Genomic DNA, 24,496 nt, shown 5'->3' with positions numbered 1-24,496 from the left:
GAAGTCCTAATTTTATTCTTTTTATTAACTAGGCTACCTCTTCTTCCCCACACCACCCACCTCCAAACTTTTCTTCTATTAGACTTGGCTTTCCCTAATGTCTGGATTTATATGCTCTGTTCATAAGCTCCCTGTTTCCCTTGCTGCATTAGTATTATCTATTAAGGGAGTTTATTCCAGGTTCCTTGCTCCTTGAGAACCCAGGCTACATCTCTACTTAGGCATTTTAAAGCATGTAGTCCCTACCCGTCCCAAGGGCTGATTTCTCTATCTGAACAACTAGGCTTGCCTCAGTGCCAACTCGGCTTACCAGTCTGGCTTTGATTTTCATGTTCATTTCCGATTTCCAAGCTTTTCCATAATATCTATAATTCTAAGGTTAGCATGACAACTTTTTAAAAATTCTGCTTTATCCCACTTTTTGCATAACTTTGTAGGAGATACAAGGGGGTCTTTCTGGGTCAGCTTATACAGACAAGTTTCCTGAAATCCTTAGGTGATTTATTCATTAGCTCATTAATCCTACAGGATACAAAGGCTTCCCTGGTAGCTCAGCTGGTAAAGAATCCGCCTGCAATACAGGAGACCCTGGTTGGATTCCTGGGTCGGGAACATACCCTTGAGAAGGGATAGGCTACCCACTCTAGTATTCATGCCTGGAGAATCAATCTCCATGGACAGAGGAGCCTGGTGGGCTACAGTCCATGGGGTCACAATGAGTTAGACACGACTGAGTGACTAAGCACAGCACAGGATAAAAAGAATTACTCTCATTTCCTGGGCTTCCGTGGTGGCTCAGCTGGTAAAGAATCCACCTGCAATGTGGTAGATTTGGGTTCAACTGCTGGGTTGGGAAGATCCCCTGGAGAAGGGCACAGCTACCCACTCCAGTATTCTGGCCTGGAGAATTCCATGGATTATACAGTCCATGGGGCCACAAAGAGTTGGACATGACTGAGTGATTTTCACTCATTTCCTAAATGAGGGGATAACTATCTGTCACACTGTTCTCCTTCTTTCATATTATTTCAAAAATTTTTCCTCCTGAAATCCCCGACGAACACGAAGGTAATGGTTTTTATTTTTAACCTACACTTTTAGTTAGAACAATGCTAGCTTCTGTAACAGACAGAAAAGCTCTCAGTGGCTTAAACAGTAAGTTTATTTCTTACACACTGAAGGATCTGCAGGGTCTCTGCTCCAACCAGTTGTTTAAGGACTCAGCTTCTTCCACTTCTGGTTCCACGCTCCTCCTGGGCCTTGGACAGCTCCCTGTTCAGCCAGATGACGGGGAAAGAGAGGTTCTCGTGGGAGGTTTATGGAAGCAGCCCTGGATGTTGTACATCTCTTCCGTCCGTGTCCCACTGGCCAGAAATCAAATGGCTACAGGTAGAACTGTGAGGGAGGCTGGGAAACGTGGTGCAGCTGTGTGCCCAGGAGGAAAGGAAAACGAATTTAGTAAACCGCCAGTCTCCCTGCCTATATTTTTTAATTCTCTGTTCTACCGTTTTCTAAATATCTGGAAATGATTTAATCACAAGGATCTGTAATGATAAATTTCATCTCATCCATTTAATTCCTTAGGTAGGCATAAAATAATCTTTGCGTATTGTATGAGTTCAGCATCTTCATTTCTTGATCAGGTGTTCTCTGCCCATACTTAAAACATTTATTTTACTCTTAACTTCTATTTCCTTACCTTTTCACCTTCTTTGTTGCTTTGGTAAAACTGTTTATTGCCAAAGATGTCCATGGAAGGAAGAGGGGGCAAAAAGGGGGGACACCCCTATCAGGGAGAGAGGCCCTGATCACCCTGGGTGGCCACTCAACCTTTGGAGCTGCCCTGACTCAAACCCAGAGCCAGGCTGACCTTGGGCGGACTCTCCCGACCCTGGGCTCTCTTCTGGCGCCACAACGCAGACAGAAGCCCGAGGCTGGGCTACGGGAATCTATTTCTTCAAGGCTGCTCTCAGATCATTCAGCTGGAGTCATACCCACTTTATCTCCAGGAACAGTCCTGGTAATATCAGAGGAAAGACTTAAGATGTCTCAGTAGTGGGCTCCCTGGCTTAGGGGAAGAATAGACTCCTGATTTGTTCCTCCCAATGCAGCAGACAAGCTATCCTCAAAATGTCTTTGTTCACATATTTGGCCAGTCATCCAACCAGCTGGTCACTCATTAGAAACCCTGTGAGCCCTCGACACCCTCCAGGCCCAGCCCTGGGATGTGCATATTTCAAGCTGAATGAAACCCACCTCCTGCTCTTGCAAACACTTTCTGAGTTACAGTCTCTCAGAGGCCACCTGGGGGCAGAGAAAAAGCTCAAGGTATTGTGCTGAGCGCCCTGATGGTGGTCTGTGCGCCCTGATGGTGGTCTGTGTGAGGGGCTGAGAGGTGTGAGAAGAGGTTGCAGCAAGCTCAGCATGAAGTTAAAGCAGGAGAGCGTAAGGCCCAGCTTCAGCACAGCCCCAACCCTCCTCAGTTCTGGGCTACAGGCACCCCGAGCAGAGCTGGCTTCACACATGTTCTTGGACTACGCTATGTCCCAGCTTACCTGCCCAGTCAGGGTCCTTCCTCAGCAAGGCTGGATGTCCAGGGCAATCTTTGCGCCTCACCATTGCTCTTCAGGCCGTTTAAAATGCTGACTGTGGAGAAAGACCCCAGCAGCTCACCCAACCCCTCTTCCTGGAAACGCCATTATGAAAACCTCTCCAGGGAGGCCAGTCCTGCCTCCTTCACATCTGTCCTTCCTTGTTAGCTCACGCTCACCCTCTCATCCACCCTCAGGCCCAGCTGTGGACGGCCAGTGCTCCCTGCAAGGCTGTGGGGCATCCTGAGTTGGCCTGAGTCTCCTGCCTCCTCCACCACCACCGCTGCCCCTTCCTGGTCTTCAGTGTCAAAACCCTGGAGAGCTGGAGCTGCAGGTGACCAAGCCTGGTGAACTGCACAGGCGGACTGGTTCTGAGGAGGCCTCCTCAGAGGGGTGGCCCAGACGCTCTACAGGATTTAAACGTATGGATTCTGGGGCAAGGAAACTCAGGGGCCTCCTGGGCTTAAATACTGGTTGTGTCTGAGAGTTAAAATTCTTCCCAAGCATCTCTGGAGAAGAGAGGGGTTATCCATCCACTTAAGAAGAAGCTGCAAAGGCCCAGGAAAGATGAGCTTGTGGCAAAACTGAAAAGGCAACACAACAAACCTTTTCCAGTCTGTTTTTCTTCAGGAAGGCCTGCAAAGTTAAGCAGCCAGCAAGTTCACAGGGACAGAAACTTCTAAAACTGTACGAAGGCCTCATACAGTAGAAAAGTTTCCAGCAAAGGAAGTACGAACGATGCTTGGCCACTAGCCCCACACCTGCCCATTCAGAAGCTGGCACTGGGCAGGTCCTCAGGAAGCTGACTTTGGACAATCTCGTTTCCCTCTTTGGGCCCCTTTTCCTTATTTCTCAGCAGAAATAACAGGAGGAGGAAAGTATTTCCAGTCCTGGAGAGCTCGTGAGTGATGGTTCCCTTAAGTGCCATCTTCTTAGGTGTAGAGGAAAGAACGCCACCTGCTGGGCCTTCACACGGTTTTGGAATCAATTTAGAAAACTAGCTACACGGACAATATAAAATTAAAAGGATTAAAAAAAAATAAAAACAAGAACGAAAAAGGCTTTAAAGTGTAGTAAGAAGGAAGCCTGTGTACACAGTCTGTACAGCTCTGCCACCATCATGCTCATTCACTGCTGCAGAAGCGAAGCCTGTGGCTCACCCACGGCAGGTCCCCGAAAGTCCGCTCGTCCCTTCACTGCAGACGCCCCAAAGAGCACAGTTCCAAAGGGTAACTCCTAGTGGCCCTTAACTGTTCTCCCCTGGAGAAACCCATCTCGAAGCCAAATGTTCCCAGCAGACTCGGGCCGCACACAGCTGGCAGAGTCACTGTCCCGATGTGGCCCCAGGTCCCTGGAGGGGCCCCTCTGCTATGCCTGCTCGCTGGCCCCGCCTCCGCTGGCCCCCGAGCCCTTGCCGGATGCCTGGGCCTCTGCAGAGCGCGCAGCCTGCCTGGGCAGGTGGATGGGGACGTACACGTTGGAGGCACAGTGCTCCCTGAGGTAGCCTCCCCCCTTCTCCTCGTAGTCCTTCCTGGTGATCCAGACGTCCTCGTTGTCCAGGTGGTCCAAGGCCCAGTCGCGAGCTCCGTACCAGGCGTCCAGCACGGGATTTGAGGCCAGCTGAACCTGGAAGACGAGCAGAACAGTCACTGGAAGGGCATCCCCCATCGGTTTCTAAGGACTGAATGTTTAGCAAGGCTGGCTACAGAGATGCACACACAGGAGGGCCCCCTTTGATTCCAAAATGCGGCAGGACTATCTCTGCACCCCCCTAAGGGAGCTGAGCTGAAATGCCCCAGACATTCCAAGGAAGGACACGAACATGCAGAGTGCACCAGGACCAACCTCACCGAGTAAGAGGTCATCAGTTACTTTATCCACACCACCCTGGGCAGGGGGCAAGGGACCAGCTGCCCCACCTCCTGCCCCCGTTCTGTCGGCCACAGGTGTCAGGTGGAGACCTGGAAGACCTGGACCTGAGCCCCTCTGCCAGTGAGGGAAGCAGAGGCTGATGCGAGGTGGCTCTGGCCATGGTGGCAAATGAGCCTTGGAGGACGTGAGAGCACAGAGGCTGCCCTGGGCTCGGATTCCGCTGCTTATTCCAAGAGCAAGACTGCGGTCAGCAGTCCCGGGAGTGCCCCAGTGAGGTTTAAGCTGATCACAGGGCAGACCGCTGTCCAACTCAGATCGGGCTCCTTTTTCCTGGAGTCACCCAGCTAACCCTCCCTTCTTCCCTCCATCTCCCATAGAAGTCCCAGGCTGGAATGGAGGTTTGGGAACTTTCTGAAATAAAGGGCAGGAGGAATCAGCACAGATGGAGGAGGAGGAGGCAAGGGACCTGCAAGAAAGGACCATCAACAAAATCAGGGTCACGAGAGCCCCGGCCGCTCCGGTGTAGAAGTGTCAGTGAAGGAACGAGGGAGGCGCTCGCTCCACTCCTCACACCGGGCAAGTGCCCACTGTGAGGAATATCAAGCAGGATCATATGTGGAATCTCAGCGGGTCCTTCTAGCGACTCATGGAATCTAGTGTGTTCTCAGGGGCCCTCAACACAACAGCTGATGTCTGTCCATCACACGCAGGCCCTGGGCTGAGCACCTGACTCGCCCTGAACACTGAAAGCTGGTAACGGGTGCCAAGATGACCCCCTTCTCACTGCTGAGAAAACTGGGGTGTGGCAAAACTCAGTGACGGTGGTGCTGGAGTCAGAACCCAGGCCCAGAGACCACCCCTTGAATGTATAACACATCACAGAGCACGGGGCAGGCCAAGCCAAGCCCCTCAGCAGGACACACAGGCTCCATACCCCATGTGCCCTGCCGGCCTCTCCAGCCCCGACCCTTCACAGCCACTCTCAGCTGCACACCCCTCAGCAAGATTTTGGCCCCCAAGCCTTTGCTCCTGCTCATCCTCTTGTCCTCAGTCTGGAACATTCTCTCCATCCCACCCCGCTCCACACACTCTACATGACAAACACCTCCTCGCCCTCAGAAGACTCACTTCCAAGAAGCTGTCCCTGAACTCCAAGACCACTAGGTGCCCAGGACATCTCAGCATGCTGAGATGACTGGGCCACGAGGGGAACTCAAACCACTTCTCTTGGTGATCGGGAATCTGGTAAAGAAATTGTGGGGTACCCCCACCAGACAGTTGCTTTTAAAAGTATTTCTGATGAATAATGACATGGGAAAATGTTCCTGGCAGGTTAAGAAGTTCAAGTTACAAAAGCCATGTGTAGAAAATATGTGGAAGAAAGAAAAAACCTCCTCAGCCAGTCCCCTCTGCCTGTGGCCCAGGGCCTGGGTGAAGAGAAGGCCTTAATCTCAATGTACACTCTTTTTAAAGAAAATAATTTTGGGTAATAATGAATCCCACATGCCGCAGAGCAAGTGGGGCTATGCGCCACAAGTACGGAAGCCTGTGAGTCTAAAGCCCGTGCTCTGCAACAAGAGAAGCCACTCTGAGGAGAAGTCCGTGCACCACAACTCGCAAGTAGCTCCCACTCGCCGTAACTAGAGAAAGCCCGTGTGCAGCAACACAGACCCAGTGCTGCCAAAAGCAAATAAATAATTTTGGTGATAATTTTTAAAAAGTTAATTAATTTAGCTGCCCTGGATCTTAGTTCCAGCACGTGGGATCCTTGGTTGTGGCATGTGGGATCTAGCTCCCTGACCGGGGATCAAACTCGGGCCCCCTGAACTAGCAGCGTGGCGTCTTAGCCACTGGGCCAAGTCCCTCAAGGTACACTCTTGTGTACTCTCTGAATGTTTACTGCCTGCAGGTCTTCCTTTGTCAATGAAAACAAAACAAAGAAGTACATAAATTATGATTTCCATCTTGCTTTAAAAATCTGAAGAATAGAAGGAAAGCCATGAATGTGTTAACAGTGGCTGCTTCTAGATGATGGAATGACTATTTTTCTCACTTACACTGTACTACTTTTGCAACCTAGAAAACAAAAACAAACAATAAGGCTATTTTAGAAACAGCTGGTTCCATGGACAATCAGTACCTGAAAAGAAGACTGAAAGGGCCTCATCTCCAGCAGCTCCTTCTCGATTCTGACCTTCATCCCAGGATACATCATGTTCCCGCCAGTGAGAAAAACGTTCTGAACCAGCAGCTCTTGAACATCCTTTGGGTACCTGGGGATGAAACGATTCCGCTGCTATAGTCTCTCCTACTTGAATATTAGAAGAGAATGTGGATGTGGAAATGTGAGCTCTCAGTACAAATCAGAAAACATCCACACAAAAAGTTAAAAAACAAACAAAAAAACACTTTCCATTTTTCATTTGCCTTTACAGAATGAATGTCAAACAGCTAGCTAAAACCTTATTGAATGGTCAATCCATTTCCTTAACATTATGCCTTTCTAATACATGTTTTTAAAAAATTGACTTTACTAAGGATTGCTTTAAATCCATTTAGATGAAGTCTGACAAATTTATAAACCCCAGCAACCAACACCAGAACCAAGATACAGAACATTTCCATCACCCCCCAAAGTCCTGCCTCTCCTTTAGAGGACCTCCCTCTCCACCTGTGCTTTTTATTACTAGTTTTATCTTACACGTTTGATCACTTTTCTACCCACTGTGAGACAAAACTCTAAGTTATTCAGACAAAGTAGCTGCAGTCACTTTTCTTCCTTGCTAGTTGTTAAGTTGCCGTTCTGTTTGAACCAACAGCAACTAGAGGACCACAAGACCGTGTTCCCTACTTGTTCACCGTGAATCAGGAAAACTCACACTGCAGAATCATATCTGTATAAATGGCTGGGGAGAGGCATGCTGTTATAGAAATGCAAACTCTTAAAAAATAAAATGCAAGGTGGGAAAAACACTAAGTTCTGCTTGTTTTTAGGGTGATTTAGAACCAGCAGTCTGCAGTGATGTGAAGACTTTTAGAAAAGCCAGTGCACATATATTAACATATTGCCCAAATTTTTAAAAGACATTCTTAAAGCTCAAGTATATACACGTTGAGCATCTACCTACACACTGAGAAAAGAATAGACAGCCCTAACTCTGTGCCAGGCCTGGTGAGAGAAAAAAAACACCCTCTGAGCGCAGCAAGTCAATGAAAGAGATGCCCGGCCATCAGCTCCATTGTTCAACGCAAAATTCAAGGGAATGGTTCAAGAAAACAGAAGGAAAAGAAGGTCCAGGCTCACCTGTCCAGGATGTACTGGAGGGTCTCTGCTATGCCGGCCTGCTCCTCTCCGATGAGAGATGGCTGGAAGATAATTTCTGGAGCTCGAATTCTTTCTGTCCCAACAAACAGCTGATGGTACGCTGCCAAGTTAAACACGGGCTTTAAAAACCCAAGGTTTAGAAGATATTTTTAGGCCATAAGAACAAACATCCCAATTGCCAGCTTCCTCAAATTGCATTTCTCATTCCATCATAGCTTTGTTCGTGCCAGAATAACCTCTCCCCACACTCTCTTGATGTGATGATTCAATTTTTCTACCTTCTTTAACCTCTGGATTATAAACTGCTATACATCTCCACTATGAAATGATCCTTGAGATGTAGGAAAGAGACTTGGTGAAGAGCAGTAGCAGCAAGGCTGGCACTGGAAGACCAAGTCTCCGCCAGCAACTGGCCCAGCACCCAGTCCCTGCACAGCCAAGAAAGCCTTCTCCCGGGTGTCTCAGCCTCACGTCCGTCTATCTGGTTGCCACAGTGATGGCAGAAACATGAACCCAGATGAGGATGAAACATCATTACACTCACTTCAATTTAAATAAAAGCATTAAAAGCTACTCTTTGGGTCTCAAAGTCCCTGGTTACTGGGACTCTCCCAATGAGCAGACCTTTTCTCACAGTTCCACAGTTAGTGCTGGAACCCCAATCAATCACCACAGGGGAAAAAGTCCCTGACTCTGTAAGTTTTGAGTGCTGGTACTCGCCCTTCTAGAAAAATACAACTGAGATTTGCAGCTGGAGGGGGAAATATTCCTAAAGAAGCAGACTAGACCTGACTGGTCATTCACGCCAAGCTTCAAAGCATAAGCAAGGTCGAGGCTACAGGAGGCCAACCTGGACTGTGGCCACTGGCTTCTCCACTTCCGGCGTCTCCTCCGAAAACAGGGGCTCGAAATCGTTGATGTTTTCCACATCTTCCAGAGATGGCTCGAGCTGCTCCAGGTCAGGAGTCTGAGAAGAGAAGAAACACAAGACAGAACCTGTGACTCAGTGAGCCTTAGCTCTGTGAGCTCATGGTCACCAAGAAGAACTGGGATCTCACCCAGTGTCCTGAACGTATGTCCACACATAAAAACGATGAAAAGTTTCTAAACTATTAAAAAAAAAACCCACACACACATGAACACAAGGTTAAAAGACTAAAAAGCCAGAGATGGGCTTTGTTCTTACCCCCTAACTTCCCCACTGAGACCAGTCTCATCAACTCCCAACTTCTTTGAAGCCTTTGGAGGGGGCAGCTCAAGTCTGCCACTCCAGAGAGGACTGTCCCAGAGAGACTCCAGAGATGAGGGGCTCAGAATCCAGCTGGTCACCTCCCTAAGCTCGGTCCACGCTGCCTCTCACCCCAGCTGCAGTGACTGGAGAGAATCTGGACTCTAACTGCTCGGATCTGACTCTCAGCCGCGCTGCTTCTAGCTGTTGACCTTGGGCAGATTTCTTCCCTCGCCTCGCTCTCGGTCTCCTTATTCATAAAACGGGAATGAAGACAGTGCTTGCGGAATGGTGAAAACTAATCAGGACGATCCTTGTGCGGCAGGGGTCTGGCACAGGCCCCTGTTCTGTCATCAGTCCCGTCGCTCCTGAACGGCGCCAGTTCTCTGGCTCCGACCTTGGAGGTGTGTCCTCCTCCATCCCTGCAGCCTCTGACAAGCTTCAGGTCACACTGGCTCCCTCCTGAATGAAGCCATCCCATTTTCATCCTGTCTTCCCACCTCCAGCCTCGCCTCTCCCTAAATCCATCATCCTAACTGCCACCAGTTATTTTCCTAAAATAAAATCTTGTCAGATTATGCCTTGCTCAGCACACTCTGAAGGCTCTGTCTGAAGGATACTATCCAGGCTGACAGATAAAGACTGTTTCAGGTGGCCTCAGCTTCCCTTCCGGCTTGGTCTCCCACATTCTCCATGCAGGATGGGCCCTGCTCCCTGCATGTATATTTCTTTCCATATAAAATGTCCTTCTCTCCTCATTGGATATCTACTGAAATCAAATAATCTTTCAGGGCCCAGCTCAAACATCCCAATCCTTTCTCATAACTCCATCTGAGGACTTCCCTGGTGGTCCAGTGGTTAAGCATCTGCCTTGCAACTCAGGGGATGTGGCTTCCATCCTTGGTCAGAGAACTAAGATCCCATTCGCTGCAGGGCAACAAAGCCCCTGCAACCACAACTAGAGATCCCGTATGCTAGCAACTAAAACCCAATACAGCCAAAGAAATAAATAAAATATTTTTAAAAACAAACAAAAAAACAAACCTCCATCTACATTCCCACAGACATCTATTAATAGCATCACATTTGATAAAGGTTATCACAGTCTGGGCTTCCCTGGTGGCTCAGACAGTAAAGAATCTGCCTACAATTTGGGAGACCTGGGTTTGATCCCTGGGTCGGGAAGATGCCCTAGAGGCAGGCATGGCACCCACTCCAGTATTCCTGACGGGAGAACCCCCATGCACAGCATATTACAGTCCTGAGTATGTTCTAGAGCCCTAGGTTCTGAGGTATTTGATCCCTGGGTCGGGAAGATGCCCTAGAGGCAGGCATGGCACCCCACTCCAGTATTCCTGACAGGAGAACCCCATGCACAGCATATTACAGTCCTGAGTATGTTCTAGAGCCCTAGGTTCTGAGGTACTGAGGAGGGAAAGGGTTGTCTCTTAGTCACCTCTGTGCCCTGGTCCCTGGCAATCATGCCTAGCACTGCGCGGTAAGTCCCGGGATACACCCTTAGATTTCTCTAGAATAAAGAGGACTGTAAAATGTCTGGATTTTAAAGGCTTTTTCAGTATAACTACTCACTTTCATATCTAATTATATTCAAAAGCTGTCACCTTAAAAACAAGATTTCTTAGCTTCACCAAAATTGTAAAACACACACACACACAGACACACATTTTCTTTATCCTGATTCATGATTCATAGAGAAGAACAAAGCTGGTAATTTCAATGCAGCAACAGGCATCCCAGAGAGAACTGATTTCTCCACCAGTTGGCTGGGTTCTCCCCCTCTTAGGGTTTGCAGGGTCCCCAGGTGTACTGGGTGACAACTGGGAACATATACATGGACTGCTCTTTGGGAACCAAGCAGAACAACAGTTTTCCAAGGCCCATCAGAGAAGATGCAGTGTGGTTCCCCATCAGAGAAGATGCAGTGTGGTTCCCCGTCAGAGAAGATGCAGTGTGGTTACCCAGAACAGCCTTGAGCAGCAGAAAAACAAACAGACCAGTTCAATCTTGATTCCTCAGGTAAGAGATCTTTCTATCTTTGGCCCACTGTGCTTTCCAACAAAGGAGGGTGCTAGTGAGCTGCACTCCCAACCATCTGCAGCGATGGAAAGTGAGCATCTTTTAAGTACTCCGTGAAGAATGCTAGCAGGACTTCCTTGGTGGTTCAGTGGTGAAGAATCCACCTCCCAATGCAGGGGACACAGTTTGACCCCTGGTCCCAAAAGACTCTACATGCCACGGGGCTGTGTGCCACAACCAGAGAGTCTGCGTGATGCAGTGAAGACCCTAAGTGCTGCAACTAAGACCCAGGGCCGCCAAATAAATAAATAAATAAACATTAAAAACAAGAATGCTAACAAAACCTACTCCTTTACAACATCCTCACTGAATACCTGCAGTGAGGGATGCAATGGATTGGTCTGTAAGAAAAAATGGATTTTTAGAATACACTGCAAGTTTAAAAATTCAGCTGTATGAATCCAATGCAACTTTCACCATTTAGATGGCATTTCAATATGAACTGTGGTCCACATATATTTGCTCTCTCCCTTCTAAAGGAACTGTACAGTTGGAAAATACAATAAATCTTTTTTGAAAGGTAGAACTGGTTGGCCAGTGTTGTGGCCAAACTTAGCCCATGAATGTTACTGTATTTGATTTAATTTTTAACAATCTCTCTGACTGACCGTTAAGGCTTTGGGACAGACTGATTCATCAGATCTGTTGTACTATGTAGGGAAACCTTTTAAAGTCCAACAATTCAAAATCTCCCCAAGCCCAGAGAGATTTGAATATGTACCCTCAGGTTACAGGACCAAGTAGGGACTTAGTAAGTACCTGCTGAATGAATGAACAGAGTGACTGAATCAGGGCATATAACAGACACAGGAAAATGAACAAAGAAAAGGAAAAGCCAGCTCCCCAACTGCTTGGTTATCACATCTTCACAGTTATTTGATCTCTTTTCTTTTTAAATCTGAAATCCTCCATGTGCATGTAGCTTAGTGGTTCACCTCTGATATAAAGATGCTGACACCCTGTGGACACGTTGATAAGCATGATAAAACTAAGTTCAGATAAACAAACAACAAAGGCAATGTGAACAGAGGATTCGATGGTTGGATGGCACCATCAACTCAACGGACACGAGTGTGAGCAAACGCCGGGAGAGAGTAAAGGACAGGGAGTGCTGCCGTCCATGGGGCTGCAAAGGGTGGGTCACAACTGAGCAACTGAACAACAACAGTGTGGATCCAGATCCCAGTAACCAACTCAAATCTGAAACACACATCTGGAGAGTGGGAGGAGCAAGCCAGAAAAGGCACGCTGGTCCTCCTAAAGCCAATCCAGGATGCTGAGCGAGACAAAGATGGAGGTCAAGGCCCCTTCAACCCCGGACCTCAGGGGTCCAGTATGCTGTGTCTAGGAAGTCTGACTCAGGACCTGCTCTGTCAAGCATGCATGCTCACGGCCAGTCACCGTCCTCATGTGATCTACAGCCTGTCGGAGAGGTGGGTGGAGAGGCTGAGCGGAAACCGTGAGAGCCGGCCTCCAGCGGAGACAGTCCCTGCAAAAGCAGGCTGCCTGCTGAGCCAAGGACAGCTCTGAGGCCCCCGATGAGCAGCGCACTACACACACCCAGCGGCAAACCGCAATTTTCCACCGGGACTGTTTCTTTCGAAAAGTAAAGGCTTTAGAATTTAAAGTAGACTTAAAAACAAAGGTCAATAGCTGAACTGGCTAACCCTGCTCTGGTAGTGTCACAAGGCAGTGAACAAGTACCTTTATTTTAGAACTCTAGAGATGACAGATCCAGCAACAATGCATCCACCTACTATCACTTTTTTCCAGATCTAGAGAAGGAGAGCCAACCAGAGAGCTGGGACCGAGGTGTGACCTGCAGGCAGCCCCTTCCACATGAGGCCCAGTGCTAGGGTTTGATTTACCCAGGGCCCTGTCTCAGCTCCACCCACCCGCCCACCCTTTCAGCCACATGAATACTTATTCACAGTCCACAGGCAGGGAAACAAAAAGGAGAGACTGATAAGGTTAAAGAATTAGTTTTAGTAACTAACAAAAGGCTGGTTTTAAATCAACCAGCAAACATCTTTTCAAGGTTTTTAAAATAACATTTCTTAAAAGTTAACATGTGCATGATAGGAAACCGAAAAACACAAGAAGCAAAAAACAGTGTCATTCACAATCACAAGCCATTTACCCTCTGATGTGTCCTTCTGGGTCTCATTTGTATATTTCCTACTGAGCATGTCTATTAGCGCCTATAAAAAAACTCCCAGACTATGTGTGAAGTGTGATCCCTGTCCTTAGGGAACACGAGATGGAAAGGTGGCGAATGAAAGAGTAGTCACAATATATTTAATACGAGATCAGAAGAAAGTTGAGGCATTTATGATGATCCAAGAACCATCAGTGGGGCAGGCTCACGCTCAAGATGGGCCACTCAATCAGCCTGTGTTATGTTCTTCCTTTTCTACTTGCACACTTTCCCCTCCCAGGGGGCCAGGGCGCTACCAGGTAAAACCCCTCGGGTCAGCACTCCAGTTGGTATAAGGTCAGTCCCATCCCTGCCCCCATCCGTGCCCCCAGAGACATCAAACACCACTCTGTTCTGCTTGCTGCTCAAGTCTGGTCACAACCCCTTTGTCATCAGCCTTTCCTGGACACTCCTCTGTCCTCAGAAAGGGCAATCCTACACAACCCCTCGAGACCTCCCTTCTGAGGCCCCAGTACCTCTGGCTTGCTGTCCACCACATCCACCTCGAGACTGACTTCTGCTTGAAGGATCTTCTGCTTCGCCTGCTCCACTGCAGCACTGAGCTTCTGGATGTAGGACTGCAGCTCCTCCGGGGAGTCCATGTTCAGCTCTATCAGGGCCTTGTGAAACTGATCCATCTGGCCGTCCTCCAGGAGCTCCTGCAAGCAGAGCAGTCATAATCTGCCCTCAGAAATGCAAATCTGGGTGATCACACCCAGGATGGAGAGAAGGAGCTCAGAAGCTGGATGGACAGGAAGAACGGCGGGAGAGGGCTCCCTGCGCCTGCCCCTCCACACAGCCTGCCCCCTGAAGCTTCACACCACAGCCCTCCTCTCCAGCTATCTCTGGGCTCCCACACATCACCATCTCAGTACCACCTGAGCAGGCAACACTCATCTATGTGGACAGATGTAAGAATGTGAGCTTCTGGGTGGGCCAAAGGCAGGAGAGGGGCTAACAGGAGACGGAGGGAGCCTCCTGGGCTGCTGGGTGCTCTATTTCTTGATCTGGATGTGGCTACGTGGTGCATTTCAGTGGTGAAAACTCACTGAGCTGGACCCTTAAGATTTGTGTGCTCTGCATCACGTGTGCCACACTTAAGCCAAGAAGTTAAAAATCAAACAAAGGGGACTATAAGGATAAAATACATCAACAAGGCCAAGTCCGAAGCTCTTGCAGCAATTCCTGCTGCTACAATGTCCTCCACACACGTCATCTCTACACGGATGATCCCGCTAGACTCCTCCTGGACTTCAGGGTGGGGGGGACTGAGATGGCTGATGCGTTGCACAGCTGGGGCAGAAGCTACAGGAAGAACACGCAGGGACCCACCCAGGGGTCCCCATCACCTGCACATAGAGCAGTCGGTCCAGCCGCTCCTGATCCAACTGCAGCTTCTCCTCCCGCCGCCGGGCGTTGAGCTCCTGCAGCCGCCGCAGCTGCTGCTGCCGCCGCTCCTGCTTCTCCTCGGAGGTCAGGGTGCTGCCCAGAAGCTTGCTGGAAAATGGGAGCTGCATCTTGTGGACGTTGTTCTCATAGTAATCAGGGCACCGCCATTTCTGCAGCTCTTCAAAGGAAGCGTTTCGGAGTTAGGAGATGGGAACACCATTAGCCCTGAGATTAGAAAGGTGGGACCAGGGTCCCAGGTGCAGGGGAAGATGGAGGAAGCATGGTCCCCCCGTTTCTGAACCCACCAGATGGACAAAATGCAGCAGGAAGACTGGACACGATGCGAACACACCTGCTCTGAGAAAATTGGTAAATAAAGCTTTTCAGACGGAAAGGATCTCACGTGGAGCACCAGAAATGAAGGAAACACAACTGAAACGGTGAATGGACTCTATTAACCTCCTCCGGAATTCTTTACAATATGTTTGACAACTGAAAGTAAAAACTGTGATAATGTCTGATGGGCTTCCCACGTATGTAGACGTGACACAGAAAACAAGTCCGACACAAAGGAGGGAGGACACAGGGGCCTCTGGAGCGCTAACACCTCCAGGGTCCACTTGAAGTGGCAAAAAAGAGACCCTAAGACTCTGAGAAGCCAGTTAACTGTCACCTCTTGAGCAACCACTAAAACAAAAAACCTACACAAGAGAGATACAGTGAAAAACACAACAGACAAATTAAAATGGAACGCCAAAAAAAACCGGGGGGCCTAAACCCAGACACAAGAGGGACTGAATTCACTGTAAGTGGTTTTATCAGCTAAAAGACAGAGACTGAAAGAAGGGATTTTTAAGGAAAGGACCTGTTAGAAAACTTGCTTTGAATATAATGTTTTACGTAGATTAAAAGGCCAGGAAAAAACCCACCACACAAGCACCAATCGAAAGAAAGCTCAAGTGCCCATACTCACGTCCAAGTAGACTTCAAAGCAAAGAAAACTGAAAGGGATAAAAAGGAACATTACATCATGGTAAAAGAGCAATTTGCCAAGAAGATGTAAAAAAGGATGACTGCATAAAAGACCAATTTGCCAAGAAGATGTAAGAATCCTAAATGTGTACCTAACAAGAGCGCTTCAGATCCTTGAAAGCAAAAACTGACAGAACTGAAAGGAGAAACAGGAAAACTCACAATTCTCCCTGGAGATTTCCACACTCTTAATAATCAGTACAGCTTGATGGACAATGAAGCTGGGTGGACAAGGACTGAACAAACCCAACAACCAGCGGAACCCCCTGGCATCACAGACCACTTCATCCAACAACAGCAGGGCTACCTTCTTTGCAATTGTACACGGAGCATTCGCCAAAACCAACCACGCCTGGGTCCTAAAGCAAACCTTCACAAACCTAACTCATACCGAGGAAAAGAAGTTCTTTGGCTATGACAGAATTAAAGCAGATATAAAGCACAGAAAAATAACTAGGAAGTCTCCAACACTTGGCTATATTCTAAATAATCAATGGTTGCAAATAAAAAAGGCTCAAGGGAAACTTAAAAATATCTGAACTCAATAAAAATTAAAATACACCATATCAAAATCTATGGAATGTAGATAAAGGACTGCTGAGAGGGAAATTCAAGCTTTAAATGCCTATATTAGAAAGAAGTTATGATAAAAATCTAAGCTTCTACCTCAAGAAACTAGGAAAAAAGGGCAAAGTAAACCTAAAGCAACTAGAAAGGAAGAAATAATAAAAAGAAGACATCAATAAAATTGATGAAACTTACACCTACACCTATTAAAGAAAATGAATTCCTTCAGAAAAATAAATCCCCCAGGCTCAAACAGTTCTGCTGTAGAATTCTAACAAACATTAAAAAAAAAAAAATCAACTATTTACTCAATCTTTTCCAGAAAGCAAAAGAAAACACTTTTCAGCTCATTTAATAAGACCAGCATGGCCATGATCCCAAAACAAGACAAGGACAGTAGAAGAAAACTGCAGATCAATATCCCTTATGAATACTGACACAAATACTTCATAAAATTTACCAAATTAAATCCAGCAATATATAAAAAATAACACAAAGAAACAAGCAGGGTTCAAGGCTAGTTCAATATCTGAAAAGCAATCCTTATACTCTCTTAAATGAATAGTCCAAAGCACAAACACCACAGGATCATACGAGATGCAGAAAAAGCATTTCACAAAATTCAAAAATCCAATCATGATAAAAATGATCAGCAAAACTTGGAACAGAGAGGAAATTCTTCGATTTGATAAAGAGTAAAAACTCACTGTATTTCATAAAAATTCACTGCATTTCTATACAATAGCAATGAGCAACTGGAAACTGAAATTTAAAATAAGGAAAGAAATAATTTAGGCATAAATCTAATAAAACATGTACAGGATCTATATGCTGAGAACTATAAAATGCTGATGAAGGAAATGAACAAAGACCTAAATAAATGGAAAGACACATTATGTTCATGGATTAGAAGCCTCAACATAGTAAAAAATGTCACTTCTCCCCAGTCTGGATCTAGCATTACATTTGGATTTATATTTAGAAGGTTGCTGTTTTTTATACAAACTGATCTACACATTTAACGTTCTTTCAATCACATCCCAACAGAACTTTTGGTAGATATGGACAAACTGACCCTATCATTTAAATGGACAGGCAAAGGAACTAGAATAACCAAAAGAACTGTGAAAAAGAACGAACATATGAGACTTATCACCCAACTGAAAAGTTTTTGAAGAAAATAAATATCAAAAAATGGAAGAGGACACTACGAAGTATTAAGTGTAAAAAAGTGGGCAAAGAGGGAACTCCCTGGGAGTCCTGTGGTTAGGACTCTGCGCTGTCACTGCAGGGGGCATGGGTTCCATCCCTGGCTGGGGGAAGATCCTGCACGCCACACCTCGTGGCCAAAAAAAAGCCTGTCAAGAGTGAGCAAGACAGTCATCCTGGGAACAATTTAAGAAACATCCCCAAAGACAACACTCAGAAGCTGCAGGCAGACGTCCTCTTCGTACCTTCCACGTAATCCTCAGCAATGTAGCTGTGCTCGTGTAGGATCTCCTCCATGCGGCTGAGAGTGATGGCAGCCAGGTGCCCAGGATACTTCAGCTGCAGGAGACGCTGGAGGTAGCCAGCTGCCTGGCTTCCTCCCAGGTTGATGCGCTTGCAGTTTCTAGCATCTAACCTACAACCGAGAAGTGGAAATAGCACTGAAACTTTGGCAATGTGGAGGAAAAAATATGGAGCAGGTGGACAAGGGGGGATGATAATTTAATAATGAGGAAGAAACTGACTGGTAGGGGAAAACAAAACAGTTGGAAGGGACTTTAAGTTGCCTTGGTGCAACCTCTGACCCAATGCAGGCATTCCTAGACCACATCCTGACAGACACATGGACATTTAACCTCTGGTGTGGTGTTGGACAAGACTCTTGAGAGTCCCTTGGACTGCAAGGAGATCCAACCAGTCCATTCTAAAGATCAGTCCTGGGTGTTCTTTGGAAGGACTGATGCTAAAGCTGAAACTCCAGTATTTTGGTCACCTCATGCAAAGAGTTGACTCACTGGAAAAGACTCTGATGCTGGGAGAGATTGGGGGCAGGAGGAGAAGGGGATGACTGACTCGATGGACGTGAGTTTGAGTGAACTCCAGGAGTTGGTAATGGACAGGGAGGCCTGGGGTGCTGCGATTCATGGGGTCGCAAAGAGTCAGACACGACTGAGCGACTGAACTGAACAGTCTCAGAAGGAAACCAGGTTCAAAGCAAAGAACATGCTCTCTAAAGTCAGACCCTCATGTTACTTGTCATGTATTTCTCAAACTGTGGTTCCAAGGCCACACATCCTGGAATTAACTGGGGACAACGTTTAAGGTGACAATCCCCAGGACCTGTCTGCTCCGGGGAGGGCCTAGGGATATGCACTTTTTCTTTTTTGGCAGTGCCACATGGCATGTGGGATCTTAGTTCCTCAACCAGGGATCAAACCTAAACCCTCTGCAGTGGAAGCTTAGAGTCTTAACCACTGACAGCCAGTGAAGTTCTGGGGATATGCATTTTGACAAGCTCCAGTGTACCCCTCCCCTAGACACGCCACTTCTACTTATGCAAACACATTAAGTAACCACATACACACTGGCTTACTGGAATCTCCTTAGAGTACCAGGTTCCTCTCACATGAAGTGAAGGGGAGGAGAACCAGAATAACTTTATAAATTCTCAGTGTGAGAAAAGGAGAGGAGCTGGGCTCTAGGAACTTGCTGTGCACTGAAATGATGCTGCTATATCACACCTCACCAGCAGGTGCCAGCACAGAACAGGACATGCTCCAATCTGATCCTAGCTTCCAGGTCAAATCATTTTCTCTCAATATAAAATAACAATATTATTTTTAATTTCTGCATATTCTGGTTACATAAGATAGAAAATTCTGTAAAGCAGGAGTGTTTTGGAATGCATAACTATTAGTTTTTTCTTCATAAATGTTTGTACAAACTTCAAGAGAAATTCCCACAACAGGGCTCAATAAATTCATCACCCTTTATTTTCACTTAAATATTCAGATTGTTTTACAAAGTGCCATCTCCTACATTATCTCATTTCATTCTCAGGGTAACCCTGAGAAATCAGTTTTTCCCAAGTCTATTGTTAGGAAACCAAGTGAAGAAGTTAAGTACCTCATCCTTAGCAGGGCTGCAAACCCAGGCTTTCAACTTCTCTCCTTATTTACACACTCACTCTATACAAAGAGAAACCTTCTCAGGAGAGCATGATGCTGGCCTAGTCTCTCTAATTTTTAATTGAAGCACAACTGATTTACAATATTTCAGGTATACAGCAAAGTGATTCAGTTATATATAACATATGTATACTTTTTCAGATTTTTTTCCATTGTGCTTCCACTGGGCTTCCCTGGTGGCTCAGATGCAAAGAATCTGCCTGAAATGTGGGAGACCTGGGTTCGATCCCTGGGCTGGGATGATCCCTTGGAGGAGGGCATGGCAACCCACTCCAGTATTCTTGGCTAGAGAATCCCCCATGGACAGAGGAGCCTGGTGGGCTACAGTCCATGGGGACACAGTCAGACATGACTGAGTGACTAAGCACAGCACGTATATATACTTTTTCAGATTCTTTTCCATTGTAGGCTATTATAAGATACTGAATATAATATCGTGTCCTACACAATAGGTCCCTGTAGTTTATCTGTTTTATGTATATTGGTGTGTCTCTGATAATCCCCAATTCTATATTTATCCTTCCCTTCCTGGCCTAGTCTCTTTGAAGTGAAAGTGAAAGTTGCTCAGTTTGGTCCAACTCTTTGCAACCCCATGGCGTATACCCAGGCCAGAATACTGGAGTAGGTAGCCTTTCCCTTCCCCAGGAGATCTTCCCAACCCAGGGATTGAACCCAGGTCTCCCACATGCCAGGCGGATTCTTACCAGCTGAGCCACAAGGGAAGCCCAAGAATGCTGGAGTGGGTAGCCTATCCCTTCTCCAGGAGATCTTCCCAACCCAGGAAAGGAACCAGGGTCTCCTGCATTGCAGAAGAATTCTTTACCAACTGAACTATCAGGGAAACCCCCTGGCCCAGTCTCTTTATCAGACAATAAAAGCCCAACTATAAAATAAGAACACATTTTAAACATGACAGAAACTACCCTCAACTTTTATACAACTTGGAAAAACAATCTACTACATATCTATTATGTACCATACTTGAAAAGAAAGGTCTAAATAACTGTCATTAAAGAGCTTTAAATAAAAAAGCAAAATAGCACTTAATAAAAAAAAGTGACTCCAGAACACAACAGTATAAATTAAATTTATTTAAATAACTTACTCAGAACATTTTTATTGAGTGCCTACTACCTACAGATACTTGTGTTAAGCTATCTATTTCACTCTAAGAATAGTGAGTTTCACTATTAGTGAGTTTCACTTTCAGAATCATACAATTACAGAATTACAGATTTGGACCTCAGAGACCATCAACCCCAACTCAAGCCAGGAGGTCACAAGGACAGATGGTGAAGTGACATATCTATACTCACACAGTGAGGGAGGTCAGAGTTAAGCCCAGAGGTCAGTTCATGGTCCTGTACTTGCTCTTTCCACTCCACCTTTACAGTAGGTGCCCAATAAAAGTTTCCTGAATGCTTCTCAAAACAGCACTCAAATGCCATAAGTACAACTCACCTCCCTTCTAAGATGGGTAAAATATGTGTACACTGATATCCAGATGAAATGATGAGCCCGCTGGAAATCATGTTCTTTGGGTTATTGTGGTAGAAGCTGAAGAGGCTGTCTATCCCGTAGGCAACCTTAGGAATCCCGTAGCACTCAAATAGAAGCTCAGACATCATCTGTCGTGAATACAGTGGGGTGCACACGGCTTCTGTCAAAACTATGGGATGATCAACACAGCCCTACTTTGAAAGAAAAGAGCAAATTGTTAGGTGCTAAGAGGATACACTTTTCAAAGCATAAAAAGAAACAAAAATCCTTATTGCAAGGGCTGAATTGGCTTTTGGTCTCCAATCAAAACACCTGATCAGAAGCAATTGAGAAACACCCCTCTTCCCTGGAAGTTTCTTTGGAAAATATGAAGTAGGGTCAGTCGTGTCGGACTCTTTGCGACACCACGGACTGAAGCCCAATAGGCTCCTCTGTCCATGGGATTTTCCAGGCAAGAATACTGGAGTGGGTTGCCATTTCCTTCTCCAGGGAATCTTCCCAGGGAGCGAACCCGGGTCTCCTGCATTGCAGGCAGATTCTTTACCATCTGAGCCACCAATGCTCATAGTAACTTAAGTCAGTTCAGTTCAGTCCAGTTACTCAGTCGTGTCCAACTCTTTGCAACCACATGGACTGCAGCATGCCAGGCTTTCCTGTCCATCACCAACTCCCAGAGCTTGCTCAAACTCATGTCCATTGAGTCAGTGATGCTATCCAATCATCTCCTCATCTGTTGTCCCCTTCTCCTCCTGCCTTCAATTTTTTCCAGCATCAGGGTCTTTTCCATGAGTGAGTTCTTCGCATCAGGTGGCCAAAGTATTGGAGTTTCAGCTTCAACATCAGTCCTTCCAATGAATATTCAGGACTGATTTCCTTTAAGATTGACTGGTTTGATCTCCTTGCAGTCCAAAGGACTCTCGAGAGTCTTCCCCAACACCACAGTTCAAAAGTATCAATTCTTCAGTGCTTTCTTTATAGTCCAACTCTCACATCCAAACATGATTGATGGAAAACCATGGCTTTGACTAGATGGACCTTTGTCGGCAAAGTAATGTCTTTGCTTTTTCATATGCTGTCTAGGCTGGTCATAGCTTTTCTTCCAAGGAGCAAGCATCTTTTAATTTCATGGCTGCATTGTCAACTGAAGTCAAGCCCCATCCAAATTGTGAGCCAATCATCTGGCTCTACAAAACAGCTCCAGAATCCAACTGCTTCTTATCACATCCGCCATTCCTTCCTCAACTAAGTTACCATCATCCCTCACCTCAGAACTGCAACAGCCTCCTAACTGATTTCCCTATTTCTACCCTATGACTCAGGCCAGTTCATTTTCCATATAGCAGCTACAGTGATCCTTCTGAAACAAAAGTCACATCCCTCTCTCGTTCAACACCCTGCAATGACTCACTATTCCACTCATAATAAAAGCCTACAAAGTGTGTGACCTCTCTGGCTTCTACTTATTGAAGTGAAGTTGCTCAGTCGTGTCCAACTCTTTGCAACCCCATGGACTGTAGCACACCAGGCTCCTCCATCCATGGAATTTTCCAGGCAAGAGTACTGGAGTGGGTTGCCACTGCCTTCTCCAGGGGATCTTCCTGACCTAGGGATCGAACCCAGGTCTCCCTCATTGCAGGCAGATGCTTTACTGTCTGAGCCACCAGGGAAGACCTTATAAGTAAGACCTTCCACTTACTACCCTCCCCTCACTCTGACTGTCCTCAATTAGGATTAGGGCAAACTCTTGCCTCAGGGCCTTTTCACTGGCTGTTCTGTCTCTCCGGATTATTATTCATTCCGATATTCACAAGGCTTGCTCCCTCAATCGTCTGCTTTAGTCCTTGCTCAATACACCACCGTAACCCTGAGTCCTCTCCCTACCCATCTTACTGAAAAGCTGTAACCCTCTCCTCTCCTCCGTCTATCATGCCGTAGAATCTACTGCTTAATTCTACTGTTTATTATCTTCCTTTGCATACTAGAACGTCTTTCCATACTAGCTCCATAAGCACAGGAGATTTCGTGTTATGTTCCCGGACATATTTCAAACACCCAGAAAAGTCCCCATTGAGAGTGGGTGCTCAACACATATCTGTTAATAAATAAATGCACTAACAAACAAACCCAAACAGATGCTCCAAGAGAAAAGGGCGTTATTTTGTTCACTGCCATATCCCAACCGCCTAGCACAGGACTTGCCTACGTTAGGCGTTTAATATTTGATAGACTGACCGAAAGACTAAATGACAACTGGAGCGACTATCATCTCTCGGAGAGCGGAGTGACACGGGACACGACCACACCCCTCTCCTCAATCCTAACCCCACCTCGCCTGTCACCTGTGAGGAGACACCCAGATGCTGGAAGCTGTAGTCAAGCAGCAACTCTTGAAGCTCCAGGTTCACCGGCACGTTGCGGTCGAAGGGCGATCGCAGCATCCAGCGCAGCGGCTCCAGGCTGCCCAGCGCGTTCCCCACCTGCGGGCCCGCCCCGCCCCGAGCCCCACCCCGCCCGCGGGCGCACACAGCGCGGAACTGCAGCCGGGGCTCGGGGCCCGGGTCCGGTCCGGGGCACGCCCAGCCTGCGCGGGCCTGGAACGACCCATTGTCCAGCACCAGTGGCACCGGGAGTGACCCGTGTGCCACCGGGCCGGCCTCCAGCACCGGATCTGGCGCGGCGCGAGCATCGCGGAACAGAAACACGTTCGTACCCAGGCCTGCAGCAGTGGCCGCCGCCATGTTGGAGCGCTGCTGGCTCCGCCCCTCGCCGCGGCGTCAACCACGGCGCGAGACTCCGCCCCCGACGCAGCGTGCGCTCCGCCTTCGCAAAGAACCGCGGCTGCCTCGAAGTCTCCGGTGTTCTTGCCCTTTAATCCCAACCGAGTTCTCACCAAACTCGCCGTCAGTAGCCCAGGCTTCCTTCGGGGATCGCTAGGCCACGCCCACCCTTTAACCTTGCTCCCAGCTTTCGACCTGTTACTACCCTTCGCGCTAGCCGGGACTCGGGCCAGCAAACCCCGCCCCGAATGCGTAAAGCCATCGGTCCCAGTCGGTTCCTTGCCTCCCGAACTAAGCTGAGCTCCGCGGGGCTCCGCCTTTCCGCCTAGCCACGCCCCATTTGCCTTCTGTCACCTTCTTTCACCTTTGACTCCTCCCCACGTCCACGTGATAACTTTGCCTTCGGTCAAGGAAAGAAACTCGGGGTTAGCTGACTGCTCGACTTCTTGACCAAGGAGTTCGCTACTCAGGCGTGTTCATTTTGTTCATTCATCAGGTCGTTCACTTATGATTTGTGCACTTCTCTGCAGGTATGTTAGAAGGAAACATGGTGACTCAGACGGTAGAGAATCTGCCTGCAATGCAGGAGACCAAGGTTTGATCCCTGGGTCGGGAAGATCCCCTGGGGAAGGAATTGGCAACCCACTCCAGTATTCTTGTCTGGAGAATCTCACGGACAGAGCAGCCTGGCGGGCCACAGTCCACGAGAGCCATACACAAATGAGCGACTCTTTCTCTCTCTCTT

The 24,496-nt window shown here is 47.3% G+C and overlaps 1 protein-coding gene across 1 annotated transcript; it reads right to left on the bottom strand.

Moving 5' to 3' along the window:
- Positions 1-1,144: 1,144 nt before the first annotated feature.
- On the bottom strand, positions 1,145-24,057 carry ACTR5 (actin related protein 5). Its single transcript, XM_061437571.1, has 10 exons — positions 23,314-24,057; positions 20,936-21,165; positions 17,753-17,922; positions 14,660-14,877; positions 13,787-13,969; positions 8,639-8,755; positions 7,768-7,907; positions 6,604-6,736; positions 2,556-4,217; positions 1,145-1,425 (listed from the first exon to the last, which is right to left on the bottom strand). Exons 1-9 carry the CDS (start codon positions 23,710-23,712, stop codon positions 3,960-3,962), a joined length of 1,848 nt encoding a protein of 615 aa, XP_061293555.1. The 5' UTR covers positions 23,713-24,057; the 3' UTR covers positions 1,145-1,425; positions 2,556-3,959.
- Positions 24,058-24,496: the final 439 nt, after the last annotated feature.

The sequence above is a fragment of the Bos javanicus genome, chromosome 13 (assembly GCF_032452875.1).
Source record: "Bos javanicus breed banteng chromosome 13, ARS-OSU_banteng_1.0, whole genome shotgun sequence".
NCBI classification, from domain to species: domain Eukaryota; kingdom Metazoa; phylum Chordata; class Mammalia; order Artiodactyla; family Bovidae; genus Bos; species Bos javanicus.
This window is presented reverse-complemented; position numbering and strand designations above follow the sequence as displayed.